The sequence below is a fragment of the Coregonus clupeaformis genome, chromosome 12, assembly GCF_020615455.1.
Source record: "Coregonus clupeaformis isolate EN_2021a chromosome 12, ASM2061545v1, whole genome shotgun sequence".
Classification (NCBI taxonomy): domain Eukaryota; kingdom Metazoa; phylum Chordata; class Actinopteri; order Salmoniformes; family Salmonidae; genus Coregonus; species Coregonus clupeaformis.
Genome location: NC_059203.1, coordinates 24,998,989 through 25,013,559, shown reverse-complemented (window position 1 = coordinate 25,013,559; position 14,571 = coordinate 24,998,989). Strand labels below are relative to the sequence as shown.

Genomic DNA, 14,571 nt, shown 5'->3' with positions numbered 1-14,571 from the left:
CACAGCTCGGACACCCATGCATACCCCACAAAACATGCCACCAGAGGTCTCTTCACAATCCCCAAGTCCAGAACAGACTATGGGAGGCGCACATTACTACATAGAGCCATGACTACATGGAACTCTATTCCACATCAGGTAACTGATGCAAGCAGTACAATCAGATTTAAAAAACAGGTATAAATACACCTCATGGAACAGCGGGGACTGTGAAGAGACACACAAAGGTACAGACACGCATACGCACACAAGCGCTAGCACACGCACTTTACACACACGTACATTGTAATATTGTTGTATGGTGGTATTTTACATTTTGTATTGTACATTGTGTATTGTAGATATGTAGTGGTGTAATAATGTTACATTAGGTACTGTTTTATCTTTTGTTTTATATGTAAAGTATGTGCTTTAATGTGTTTGGACCTCAGGAAGCAGCAGCAGCTAATGGGGATCCCTAATAAATACAAATAGAAATACACATTTCGAGTCTCATAGCAAAGGGTCTGAATACTTATGTAGATAAAGGTTTTTTATTTTTAATAAATTTGCAAAAAATTCTAAAAACCTGTTATCACTTTGTCATTATTGGGTATTGTGTGTAGATTGATGAGGGAAACATTTAATTTAATCCATTTTAGAATAAGGCTGAAACGTAGCAAAATGTGGAAAAAGGGAAGGGGTTTGAATACTTTCCGAATGCACTGTAGACAGGTGTGTGCCTTTCCAAATAATGTCCAATCAATTGAATTTACCACAGGTAGACTCCAATCAAGTTGTAGAAACATCTCAAGGATGATCAATGGAAACAGGATGCACCTGAGCTCAATTTCGAGTCTCATAGCAAACAATCTGAATACTTATGTAAATAAGGTATTTCCGTTTAATATTTTTAATACATTTGCAAAAATTTCAAAAAACCTGTTTTCACTTAGTCATTATGTGGTATTGTGTGTAGATTGATGAGGAAAAATAATAATTTAATCCATTTTAGAATAAGGCTGTAACGTAACAAAATGTGGAAAAAGTCAAGGGGTCTGAATACTTTCCGAATGCACTGTACATCATTGGTACCTACAAAAAAGATGTGATAGATAAATAATTTTGAATTAGTGGAAACAGATTGCTAAACAATGGTTGACAAAAAGTTCAGCCTGCTTCACAATGCTGTGTGTGTGTGTACATGTGTACATGTGTATGTCATGCGCATATGTATCTGTGTTTGTATGTGTGTGTTTGTATGCGCCTCTGTGTGTGTGTGTGTGTGTGTGTATTTACATTTTTACATTTTAGTAATTTAGCAGACGCCCTTATCCAGAGCAACTTACAGTTAGTGAGTACGTGTGTGTGTGTGTGTGTGTATGTGTTTGTGTTTGTGTGCATGTGTGTTTGTGTTTGTGTTTGTATGCACCTCTCTGTGTGTATGTGTGTGTGTGCGTGTTCGTGTGTGCGCGTGTGCATGTGCGTGCGTGTGTGTGTGTGTGAGTGTGTGTGTGTGAGTGTGCGTGTGTGTGTGTTTGTGTTTGTGTTTGTGTTTGTGTTTGTATGCACCTCTCTGTGTGTGTGTGTGTATGTGTGTGTGTGCGTGTGCGTGTGTGCGTGTGCGCGTGTGCGTGTGTGTGTGAGTGTGTGTGAGTGTGCGTGTGTGTGTGTGTGCGTGCGTGCGTGTGTTTGTGCGTGTGTGTGTGTTTGTGTTTGTGTTTATATGCACCTCTCTGTGTGTGTGTGTGTGTGTGTGTGTGTATGTGTGTGTGTGCGTGTGCGTGTGTGCATGTGCGTGTGCGAGTGTGCGTGCGTGCGTGTGTGTGCGTGCGTGCGTGCGTTTGTGCGTGTGTGAGTACACTCTGTCCTCTGTTCGTGTATTAATCACCATGGCTCTGGCTCTAATCCTGATAAGAGGCTTTCTTAGCACTACTCAAATTCACCTCTTGGAAACCAACTCAGGCATAATGTTTCCCATGCTCCCAGCAATAGGCTCAATGCTAATAATTTCCCCATGTGAGTGTTTTACGAAACCTGTTGTGTTTCATTTGAATTTACACAAAACACATAGATTTTTGATAAGTAATTAAAATCTTACAATAACAAGATCGCTCCCCTTTTTTCATCAGCATCCCTCCATCTGTGAAAGATGATAAGGAGTACAGCAGCAAAGTGTAAGAATGGTTTCATTATTATTCTACCTACAATTCCAAAATGATGGGTTAGACATAAGACGTAGAAGAGACATCCTTTATTATTTTACTATAAAATAGATGTATTTAAAACAATAGACACAAAATCCATATAATGTAATTATTATAAAATCCGTGAAAAAAATTAAGTAAACAGTATAAATGGTTATAAAAATGTAATTTCAAGAGTCCAGTTCATGGATGTCTGTACGAGCTGCCCAAGGCCCAGTGAGACTTGTACAGTCCTACCTTTCCAAGTGCCACTGTCCAGCTGAGCTGAGTCAGTGGCTATCTCTGACCCTATAAGCATAAGGTCATAACCTCTGACCCTCACTGGGAGGTCCCTGGTGCTGCTGTGTGCCCTTCCTTGGGCAGGGATGGCTGCCAGAGGACCCTCATACCTGGAAAGGGTAGGCCTGCAGGTAGCGCATCAGTGGGCGTGGCAGGGGCAGCTGGTCAGGACAGTCGGTTTGGCAGTTGATGGTGAGGCGTGTGAGGTGCTGGAGAGAGGGGAAGGCCTGAGGCAGGGGACGCATCAGCTTGAGCAGTACTGCATTGTCCTTCGCTGAGGGCTGGGAAGGGCTGGGTTTGGCTTTAGGTTTAGGAGGGTCCTCTGACTCCGATCTCTTGCCCTGTTGTGTCTGGCCTGAGCCTACGTAGTGTTGCACCAGGCTGCAGATGTCAGGGAAGGACAGCAAGCGAGGGGGGCCTGGGGAGCTGGAATCCAGCCGGAAGCGACCCCTGCTGTACTCTATGCGTACGTTGGTGGGGCCACAAGCCGTCTTCACTGACAGGGTCAGCATGTAGAGAGGGTGGCTGCTGTCGCGTACCAGGAAGGTTCCCACTGACACCTTCAGGAGAGCGTCTCGAGCCTCACTGGCTGAAATGGACCCCCAGTACCAACCTGGAGCCAGAAACAGACCCACATGTTACTATTGTGTCCCATATTATCTCCATTACATGCAGACTTTAACGCACACACATGCTTACACACACAAACACACATTGACACACACATACATACACACATACTCACACACATACACACAAGGGTGGGAGGTGGGGGGGTGCTAGTAGGCCTACCTGAGTTCTGCAGGTACTGGAAGGTGGTGGTGATGCAGCAGAGGTCCTCTGTAGGGTCGTAGAGAGGGGCAGTTGGGTTCTGACAACACGACTCTCCTCTCTCACCATAATCCTGCTGCATGCTGCTCATCGTCCTGGCAATCATATCTGAAGGTGGCCCTGGCAACAGAGCCCTGAGGTAGGAGGAAATAATCTATCATTTTGTGCCTGGATTGGATAAGCTATAACACAGTAGTTACTATGGAGACAGAAACATATTTCACATCTAGGGGTGGCAAAATGGTTGTGATTTCCACCCAACAATGTTGTCATATAAGATAAGGGGAGGGCAGAGAGAGTGCTCATGCAGCTTGCTTTGTGTTTGATGTTTAGGGGAAATCATGACTGAGGAAAATCTGTGAATATCAGACTACATAAACAGTCTTCCATAACTTGGCAAATGGTGGTATATGAACCCATAGGAGGCACTTTGTTAAACTGTCAGCAGGGGCCCGAAGTCACTGATGCTGCCATTACATAAAATGTGGGGAATCTTATGTATGTAAATGTGTAAGGAAGATGTAGCCTAAAGAATATTATTTTCCTCCTTTCTGTATCAACTATGACTTAACCTTGTGCCTTTATGTTAACCATGTGTAGTGAAAAAGAAAAGGAGAGCTTCACACTCTAGGAGCTCAGATGCAATAATTGTATAACCAACGTTTCGACAGCCAAGCTGTCTTCATCAGGGTATAATCACAAACACTGCGGGTCACTAGTTTATATAGAGTTTGAAAGGGCACACAGGTGTCTGTAATCATGGCCGGCTGTGGCTTGATTTCATTGGTCGATTTACAGATAAATAGAACATATAAAAAAGCATGAATGGATTACATATGATCAGAGATACCATTTGACTACATAGGCCTCCAAACATTATTTACAATGGATAGTAAAAACACAATAATCACAAGAATGGCTTCAGATCAAACCGAAGGGAGCAAGGCTCTTTAAATTAAAGATCCAGGCGGCCTCTTGATTTAACAATAAATTGTCAAGGTCACCCCCTCTCCAAGGGAGGGTGACGTGTTCGATGCCGATATAGCAAAGGGACGAAATAGAGTCGTTCGCTTCCAAAAAATGGGCCGCAACTGGATACGTCGAGTTTTTGCACCTAACAGGTGCTACGATGTTCAGAGATTCTTACTTTTAGTTCGCGCTTCGTTTTACCCACATACTTTTTACCACAAGGACAAGTTATAAGATAAATAACTGCCTTAGTGGAGCACGTGATAACGCCTTTGATTGATCTGTTTCCCTGTTTGGGGGTGTTTGAAGGATCTACATTTGTAAATGCCATTGCATTGAGCGCAGCCATTACACTTGTAGTATCCATTCCGTAGAGGAGCAAGGAGACGTTGTGCGGGGGCAACCATATGTAGTTATCATCTTCATGGGTTAGAATTAACTGAGCACAGATTTAAATTAATTGTATGAATAAATAATAAAATAAATCATAATCATAGCTTCTCCAAAGGGGCTACACAACTAAAATAACGTAAAAATAACGTTAAACAAAACGTTTAGGATCCAGAATTATTGTTAACCTATTATTACTCATATATGATATACAAATAATATATAATGTAGGTAACAAGGTCAAATCCCATGATGAATTCTTGACCAGCAATCACTTCCATTGTGCATGGAGAAAAGGTCCATCCACATTCAAACTTTTAGCCTAGGCTACAACTGTAACAGGCAGACATTTTTCGATTATAGGCCTAATTTATCATCTTCGAATATGAAATTATATAAATCATAAACACTTTCATAATTATCCTGGCTTTGTTCCACACTGTCTGGTACACAACGAATTAGCTCTGTGCTGAATGTTCCTTCATTTCCTACATTATGTCAAAACGTGGCTACATTTGATTTTCTCAGCACAGCCAAGGTGTGAAATAAAAATTTGTGCATGTAGCGTAATTGGTAGACACAGTGTAACCTAATGAGAATTGTGCCAACAACAAATTCAACTTACCTTTGAACACAAGAAATCATAATGAATATGAATCCAGTTTAAACATATCCAACAAACCCAGTGATTCTTATATGTTGTAGGAACAGTCACTGAGTTGATGTTGTCATGGCGCCAATAATCCGAATAACAAAAGTATTCTCATTAACTCAATAGACTATTCAGAATTTTTTCTAAAAGAAAAATAATCATAACTTATTTTGGTAAAAACTAAAATCTCCAACGTGTCAGTTTCAACCTCGGCAAAAATAGAGGGTAAAGTCCAGCGCAGTGATCCGCTCACCAGACACTGTTCTGTTCTCTATTCTATTCTACGGAAAGACGGTGAGAAAACGCCTCTCTTGTAAATTCAGTTTTGCAGTTGACGGAAGTTCTAGGAATCTAATTCCAAGAATGGCTTTGTATTTCAGCGCCCGCGGCGGCAGGGGCCGCATCTGCCCAGTTTCGCGGAACTGCGCTTGCGAGCTGCGCTGCGTTTCGATTGGCTCCGGCGCGTGCTCAAGTTTCCTTTTCAGCCTCGCGACAGCGGTATGGAAGAGGCTCAGCTGGCATCACCAGTACGCCTAATGCGCAGCGGATGACTTCTAAGTAGAGCACTTTCCAGGAAAGCTGACTGAAATTGACCTTAGCTGACTGAGCCTCCCCCTTATAATGCTACGCCCTCCCTCCTAATGTTTCATAGGCTACTGTTGCTTCTTTAACTTTGTAATTACTGTTTTTAAGCATATACATTGTTTAAATGAGTGTTTACAAACAAATACGTCTCAAATTTTACTTATTTAATTTTATACTATCTGTTTTACAGGACAGACAAGCAACGATGTGTAAGCCTATCAGGTAGACTAGGCCACCTGAATTATTTTCCAGGTAGAGGCTGGGTGCCATTCCCCAAAATATTTATCAGACATAATTTGACCTAATTCAGATTATAACTGTGGTATGTACAAACACACATTCACACACATTATTTTATTTAACACTTGATCATCCCTTGTTGTATCCCTTATTACCCAAACATTTAGTAAAAACAGAAGACAAATTAAATATACAGAATTGTTTATTTATTGGAATATAATGTAAAATAATGAGCATACTGATATGCTTCAACCTGTATCTGATTGAACCTTCATCTGACTGTGATCAGTCCTTTTGGGGAAGGGCAAGGTGGTGTGTCTTTTAGTATGAGGAACAGGGCACTGATAGTGAAACAATGGACAGAGTGGAAAAAGGGAACATAAAAGTAATGTTGCATAACATAAAAAATAGACCTTGAGACTTTGCTTTATCTTAAAATAAGCACTATCAGGTCCACAAGGGAACAAACAGACAGTTGAGGAGAAAGAGGCCAGGTTATACATGGAGGTTTGTGTGTGAGCCTGTTCCTGTCACTCTCTAGCTCTCTTCTCCATTCTCTCCGGCCCCCTTGACGAGGCGCTTGTTGCCCCTCTTCCCCCCTGGCCCACGTGGCTTGGCGAACGCCTGCTTCAGAGTGTGTTCAATGGGATGGACCTCCTCATACAGAAACTCCTCCGTCAGTCCATCCCCACCGTCAATCTCAATCTGTACACACACACACACACACACACACACACACACACACACACACACACACACACACACACACACACACACACACACACACACACACACACACACACACACACACACACACACACGCACACGGCACACAAATACAAACAAATACACACAAATATACACACACACACACCAAAACACACACACAAATACGCACACACGCACACACACGCACACACGCGCATGCACACGCACGCACACACACGCACACACACGCACACACGCGCATGCACACGCACATACACACGCACGCAAGAGTAAAAGGGAAGAGGGAGAAAGTAGGATCATGGAAAACAACATCAGTATACATGTACACTCACTTTTAACTGTGATATGATAGTCTGACATTATCATGTCAATTAAAGATGGGTAACTTGGAGGCTGTCTAATTGTTGAACCTTTTTGGCGATATCTAGACGGTAGTCTCTCTCCACCTCTTCCAGTAGCGGGTTCTTACAGCTAGAGTACAACATCCGCTCTTTAATGCTACAGCTGTACCCTGGCATGGAGTAGATGAACACTGAGAGAGAGAGAGAGAGTGCCAGAGAGAGAACGAGAGAGAGAGAAGGATTATGAGCGATCCTATAACCTTTAATTGCGTGTAATGTGTGTGTGTGCACGTGCGTGCCTGTGTATGTGTGTGTATGTGCACGTGTGTGTGTGTGATACTGACCCAGAGCCTCCTGTTGCTGTCCTTGGTGGGAGTGTTTGAAGATGAAGAAGTGGTATCTGGGTGTGTCTGTAGGGATTCTGTAGGGAAGCTCACGGGTCTCTGTGGGGTTGGTGTGGACCAGCTCGACTGTCTCTTTCTCTGTGTCCAACTTCTGAGGCACACAAAAAACATAATACTGAGTGTGTGTGTGTGTGTGTGCTTGTGCGTACGTGCGCGTGAGCAAGAGATAGAGAGAGAATGTTTGTTGCATGTTTTGTTTGACTTTTTTTTGTACGTTTGTTTTGTGAGGTCAGCTCACCAGCTGTATGTAGTTGATACGTTTCTGCTTGAGTTGCTGCAGAGCGCGTTTGGCCTCCTCCTGTAGAGGGAACGCCAGGCCTGTAAGAGTCTGGTGCCTTTTGTCCAAACCAAACTCCATTGTCACCTGTAGGGGCCGACATATAGCCATAAAACCACAGTCTGCATAACACACATCAATAATGTAGTCCTATATAAACTATAAGGAACAAGGTACAGCAGAAGGAAAAGTGGTTATCAACTACACAAATCAATAAAAAGAGATGCAGGTGAAAACATAGTTATAAAATGTGTCTTGTGGCTTAAAGATGAGGAGCAAGCATCTCTTTAAAGACATCCTCCAGCGAATTTTGAACTTTTACTGTTGAAAGTGATATCCCAAGTATAAATACAATATAGTACACACACTAAAGGGTCAAAAAATATATTTTGAGCTAAATAGTGTTCACAACTGCAAAGTTCAAGGAGTAGGGCATTCAAGGAGTTGGTCTGATGGGAAGTCTTGATGTCATCGGCCTCCCCCTTTGCTTCAGGAACAACAGAGGAAGCCCCCCCCCCCCCGCTATGTCATGACTTACCAGGACCACCTATTGAGATGTGCCTTTTGTTAAATGAGCTGAAAAGGAGACTGGAGTGCCACTTTTAAAAGTCTCTAGTACAGAATTGAAGATGAGAGGGTGGGACAAACCTTTGCTCGTCCTCTAGGAGTGTTGCTTAACCTTCTACGCTCATCCTGTGGGCATAAAATGGACAGACTTAATGTTTCATCTCTTTCTCTCTTTTTTTCTCACACACATGCACACACACGTTGCACACATACTTGCACTCATTGCCTACATACACCTGAACCAGATGCTCAGACACACACACATACACACACAGATACAAAATACACACGTGAAAATACTGAGAGAAGAACCATAGCTTACCCATACAACCTTGTCCTGGATGGCACATTACAGAGACACAAACACATATGGATGACAATACGTACTACACATCATACAAAGGTATAACAAGATACATTATCTTACAGTAGTAGCCTACATTGTATATGTATAATACACTCTGAATATACTGATTGGTGGATATATTAGCAAATTCACTCCCCTTTGCTTTACCTCTGTGATTTTTATTCGCTGCAGCTCCTGCTCCGCTACTGTGAGAGGTGCAGGGGAGGAGCAGGAGGACATGTGACGCAGGTACCCCTGGAAACACAGGTCTTCCTGTGGACACAGGAACCAGGAAGTGATTTGCTGAACAAACCCAACATACTTTATTCACAAATAGAGGGCTCCGACCCAATTTATCATGCATCATCTTAACTCTTAATTTGCAGCAACAGGAAATGTGAATTACTATGTGGATTATAATAATGGACATTTTTGTAGGGGTTGATACATGTTTCGTAAGGGAAATTTCAAAGTAGACATTTCAAAGTGGAAATGACAAACTTCAGAAGCCTTTTAAAACACAAATACACAACACGTTTTACATTTCCTGCATTGCAGGAATGTTGTCCTCTAACAGAGTGATCAAATTAAGATCCTACATATGTAAGGAGGTAGATGAGGACACTGAGGCAGGGTTGTGATCAGCTGTTACCATGAGCTGTCAATCACATAGTGATTCAACTGATTGGAGGCTGATATTCAGACAGCAAAGGCAACTGGGTGACATCAGTCACTGACTGTAGTGCCTACACATGATCATCATCGTCAAGACCTCATTTAACCCCTCCTTCATCAACTTCCCTCTAGTGTCTAGTCTACCCAAATGGGATGTGGAACTTTGCTCTACTTTGTGGACTCTGGAGTGGGTGTGGTCTAGTAAGCATCTTAACCCCTGGCCCTGGACCTCCTGAACAGAGTAGAAACACTTGTATGCTGTGGAGTCAGTCAAATGTTCCAATATAAAAAAAGTAAAGGGGGGAGAAGGGAAGTTATTTCAAAGGCCTGGGATTGATAGGGTTAACCCACAAGTCAGTTAATCCAAAGTAAAATAAAAGTGTTTTGGATTTGATGATTCCAGACCACAGACCTCAACTGTGCCAAACATCTCATCCTTGACGTGACCTCCGCCAAACTCCTTCTTCAGTGTGGCACGGGTGGCAGCGTAGACCATCTTCTCCCTCACCTACAGGGGGCATAGTGGATGAGGAAAGAACACTGAACACTGAGTAGTGCATTGCATGTGCATGTTTTACAGAAAATGTGTATAAACTGTATGCATGAGTGAGGCAGGTAGCCTAGCGGTTAGAGCGTTGGGTCAGTAACCGAAAGGTTGCTGGTTCGAATAGTCGAGCAGACAAGGTGAAAAATCTGTTGATGTGCCCTTGAGCAAGGCACTTAACACTAATTTGCTCCAGGGGTGCCGTAATACTATGGCTGACCCTGTAAAACAACACATTTCACTGCACCTCTCCGGTGTATGTGACAATAACACATATACAGTACCAGTCAAAAGTATGGACACACCTACTCATTCAAGGGTTTTTCTTTATTTTTAAAATGTTCTACATTGTAGAATAATAATGAAGACATCAAAACTATGAAATACATATGGAATCATGTAGTAACCAAAAAAGTGTTAAACAAATCAAAATATATTTTATATTTGAGATTCTTCAAAGTAGCCACCCTTTGCCTTGATGACAGCTTTGCACACTCTTGGCATTCTCTCAACCAGCTTCATGAGGTAGTCACCTCGAATGCATTTCAATTAACAGGTGTGCCTTGTTAAAAGTTAATTTGTGGAATTTCTTTCCTTCTTAATGCGTTTGAACCAATCAGTTGTGTTGTGACAAGGTAGGGGTGGTATACAGAAGATGGCCCTATTTGGTAAAAGACCAAGTCCATATTATGGCAAGAACAGCTCAAATAAGCAAAGAGAAATGACAGTCCATCATTACTTTAAGACATGAAGGTCAGTCAATCCAGAAAATTTCAAGAGGAGACTGTGTGAATCAGGCCTTCATGGTCAAATTGCTGCAAAGAAACCACTACTAAAGGACACCAATAAGAAGAAGAGACTTGCTTTGGCTAAGAAACACAAGCAATGGACATTAGACCGGTGGAAATCTGACCTTTGGTCTGATGAGTCCAAATTTGAGATTTTTGGTTCCAACCGCCGTGTCTTTGTGAGACGCAGAGTAGGTGAACGCATGATCTCTGCATGTGTGGTTCCCACCGTGAAGTATGGAGGAGGAGGTGTGATGGTGTTGGGGTGCTTTGCTGGTGACACTGTCTGTGATTTATTTAGAATTCAATTCACACTTAACCAGCATGGCTACCACAGCATTCTGCAGCGATATGCCATCCCATCTGGTTTTGCTTAGTGGGACTATAATTTGTTTTTCAACAGGACAATGACCCAACACACCTCCAGGCTGTGTAAGGGCTATTTGACCAAGAAGAAGAGTGATGGAGTGCTGCATCGGCCTCCACAATCACCCGACCTCAACCCAATTGAAATGGTTTGGGATGAGTTTGACTGCAGAGTGAAGGAAAAGCAGCCAACAAGTGCTCAGCATATGTGGGAACTCCTTCATGACTGTTGGAAAAGCATTCCAGGTGAAGCTGGTTGAGAGAATGCCAAGAGTGCGCAAAGTTGTCATCAGGGCAAAGGGTGGCTATTTTGAAGAATATAAAATATAAAATATATTTTGATTTGTTTAACACTTTTTTGGTTACTACTTGATTCTGTATATGTTATTTCATAGTTTTGATGTCTTCACTATTATTCTACAATGTAGAAAATAGTAAAAATAAAGAAAAACCCTTGAATGAGTAGGTGTGTCCAAACTTTTGACTAGTACTGTATATAAAACACAACTGTCATTTTTTTCTGGTGATTTGTATAGTGTTGCAAGCTTGCATAATGTTATTGAATGTTGAATGCAAATAGAGATGTGTGGTCTTAGTATTTACGTACTGGTGATTGATCAGGTGACCAAGCGATGAAGAGCCATTCATAGCCCTGTGCATTCTGGGAGTCGAGGCGGTACAGGATGTAGCAGGGCTCCTGAGCCACCAGCAGAGGAAGGAGGAAGTGATCATAGTCCTTGTCCCAGCTCTGTGCAGGTTCTCTGTATGAGCCTAGCACCAGCTCCTCTGGAAGATGGACAGAGAAATACTCATATCAAACTCTCACCTTGAGCACAGTCCTCACATTTAAATAGTTGCTAGTCCCCAGTGGATCAGGTTAAGAAGATCAGCCAATTGGTAGATAAACAGGTGCTCTTTACTCAGTCTTGGTTCTAGACTTCACATACTGTGTACATACAACACCCATGCTTACCATCTCTGATGACAATCTTTGCTATTCTGATGGTCCCTCCCCTCGCCCTGGCCAGGAAGTCCTTCAGTTCATCCGATGCTACAATGGTATGGTAGACAAGAGGGGGCAGAGAGAGAGAGATGGAGACAGAGAGAGAGAGGTATAGGGAGACAAAGAGAAAGGGAGGTGGAGAGAGATTTAGAGAAAGGGAGAGAGAGGGGGGGAGAGGGAGACAGAGAGAAAGAGAAAGGGAGGTGGAGAAACAGAGATAGAGAGAGATCGAGAGAAAGGGAGAAAGAAAGTGAGAGAGAGGGAGACAGAGAGAGAGAGAATGAGAGGAAGATGGAGAGAGAGTGAGAGAAAGAAAGAGAGAGAGAGAGAGAGAGAGAGAGAGGGAGAGAGATGGGGCAGTAAGAACTTGAGACTCTGGGGAGAAAATCTGATCTCCTGCCAGGCACTCACGGTATCACAGGGGTCACAGATATACTGTACAGCAGACATGGAGGGAATAGAGTCTATACACAACAAGCTGATCCCAGAACAGTCAATGCTGGTTGGGGAAAGTCGGCCTCTTTCGAATGGACTGAGCTCATAATTTGTGTTATTACACTAAGTGAGTTTCCCCTCTTTAAGGGGATTTACTGTACCCCACCCCTCTCTCACCATGGTTACCAAACACAGCAGCAGTCTCATAAATGATGTAGGATCAGGTGAGATAGGTGAGAGAGGAGATGTATGCTTCCGCCCCTAGCTCCAGTTACTCACATGCTGAAACATATGCACATAGCCATAAACTAAACACACATTACCATAGATACAGTACATCTCATAAAACTATAGGGTTTGAAATATCCCCACTGTTCAATACATTCAGGAATGTGCCAAATAATGTTTAACATTATATTTATCATATGGGAGAAAAATTAATGGTCCTATATGGGACTAAATGTCTATACGTTATGTAGACTACAATTAAGATGATTATGTGAGTAAGTTTATAGGCTCCATACGCGTATTCACACAGACTGCGCCCCGAGGTGTCACTCACCAGCTGAATACCACGAGCCGGAATAACATTCCCCTTACTGTAAGAATTAATTACCATCACATTAAATCACATCAAATTACAGTGTTGTGTCGCAGAATGTCCCGAATTCTGTTGCAACACCCAACTCTTAAAACTCAGAACGGAGCGGTAGGCCTACACGATTGGAGAACTGTTACGCACAATTATCTTTTACGCACAAAGGCACAACGCAAAGAGAGAGCACTGGTAATTGATAATAATCACTTTTCCCCTCTATACAATACAACACTAGCTATCATTAGTTCCAATGATATCATGCGCGTCTAGGCCTACCCAATAGGACATTTACCATGGATTCCAGTCTGGTGCGACATCCTTTGGCAGTAAGATTTTCTGCTTCAAAATCCTCTCCTCCAAGGTAGCCTTCTAGAGTGAGTATCTACGTGTCCTCTCTCTCTCTCTCTCTCGCTCTCTCTCTCTGTTGCTGCTCAGTTGGCTCCTCTGTACTGGCAGCAGACAGTTCGGCCTAAACCAACTTCAGCAACAGTGACATAAACGCCCCAAGGCTGATTTGGGGGATTCCTAACACGTGAAACCTGACCTGTGGAACTGTGGCAGGTGAGTAATAACACAGCTGTCAGTGGATATGCCACCTTAACCACTGCTCTAAAATTCTTCGCGTATCAATGACAACCACTTTGCAGAGCTTGGCGGGAGATGGACCTCTCCAACGACGCGCTTCTATACACGGCGACAAGATGCAACGCAGGCGCAGTAGACACGTTATCTTTCAGAACTCCGCAACTGAAAGATATTAGTGTCGTTAGGTCTCTATCTTTTGTTGGATGTCTGTCCCTGTGTCATCAGCAATGACATATTATCACTCATGCACATCGTGAACCGGATCGGTTCAACACACACGGACGCAACAGAGATCTCAAATTCCACCCACCTGGTCACAGAAATGCGACACCCCGCATGAAGCTGACCCCAAAGTTTCGACACTGCACCTTTGGTAAGCTACAGACTGTAATGTAATTAGACCCAGTTTAATATAGGAGAGATAAGCATTGTTCCTCTTGACTGATAAATCTCAGATACCTTTTGATGTAAAAGCTATCTATTTGCATATCCCAGCCTAATTGTAAACTAAGCATTAAATGGTAAAGTAGGCTATAGGTAGAATATAGGCTTATGATATTACACACAGGCTTAGGTCTACAAAGCATTATGTCATAGGGGCATGAGTGGTGGGTTTTTCAATGGTCAGGACTTATGGACCGAACAATGGCCAGGTACAAAAACTAAGAACAAAGCTCTTTCATTAGCAATATGTCTGCTTGTGAGTGTGTGTATGAGAGAAAGATAGAGACAGAAAGAGACACACACACACACACACACACACACACACACACACACACAC

The 14,571-nt window shown here is 42.7% G+C and overlaps 2 protein-coding genes across 2 annotated transcripts; both read right to left on the bottom strand.

Moving 5' to 3' along the window:
* Positions 1 to 2,214: 2,214 nt before the first annotated feature.
* LOC121578106 (cytokine-inducible SH2-containing protein) lies at positions 2,215 to 5,775 on the bottom strand. The gene is made up of 3 exons (XM_041892219.2): positions 5,281 to 5,775; positions 3,258 to 3,430; positions 2,215 to 3,078 (listed from the first exon to the last, which is right to left on the bottom strand). The coding sequence occupies exons 1-3, from the start codon at positions 5,298 to 5,300 to the stop codon at positions 2,570 to 2,572; spliced, it is 702 nt and encodes a 233-aa protein (XP_041748153.1). The 5' UTR covers positions 5,301 to 5,775; the 3' UTR covers positions 2,215 to 2,569.
* Positions 5,776 to 6,316: 541 nt separating this feature from the next.
* On the bottom strand, positions 6,317 to 13,859 carry LOC121578101 (twinfilin-2-like). The gene is made up of 11 exons (XM_041892213.1): positions 13,498 to 13,859; positions 12,143 to 12,220; positions 11,777 to 11,955; positions 9,884 to 9,979; positions 8,965 to 9,069; positions 8,773 to 8,787; positions 8,532 to 8,576; positions 7,845 to 7,970; positions 7,547 to 7,697; positions 7,272 to 7,393; positions 6,317 to 6,837 (listed from the first exon to the last, which is right to left on the bottom strand). The coding sequence occupies exons 1-11, from the start codon at positions 13,520 to 13,522 to the stop codon at positions 6,670 to 6,672; spliced, it is 1,110 nt and encodes a 369-aa protein (XP_041748147.1). The 5' UTR covers positions 13,523 to 13,859; the 3' UTR covers positions 6,317 to 6,669.
* Between the last annotated feature and the right edge of the window lie 712 nt (positions 13,860 to 14,571).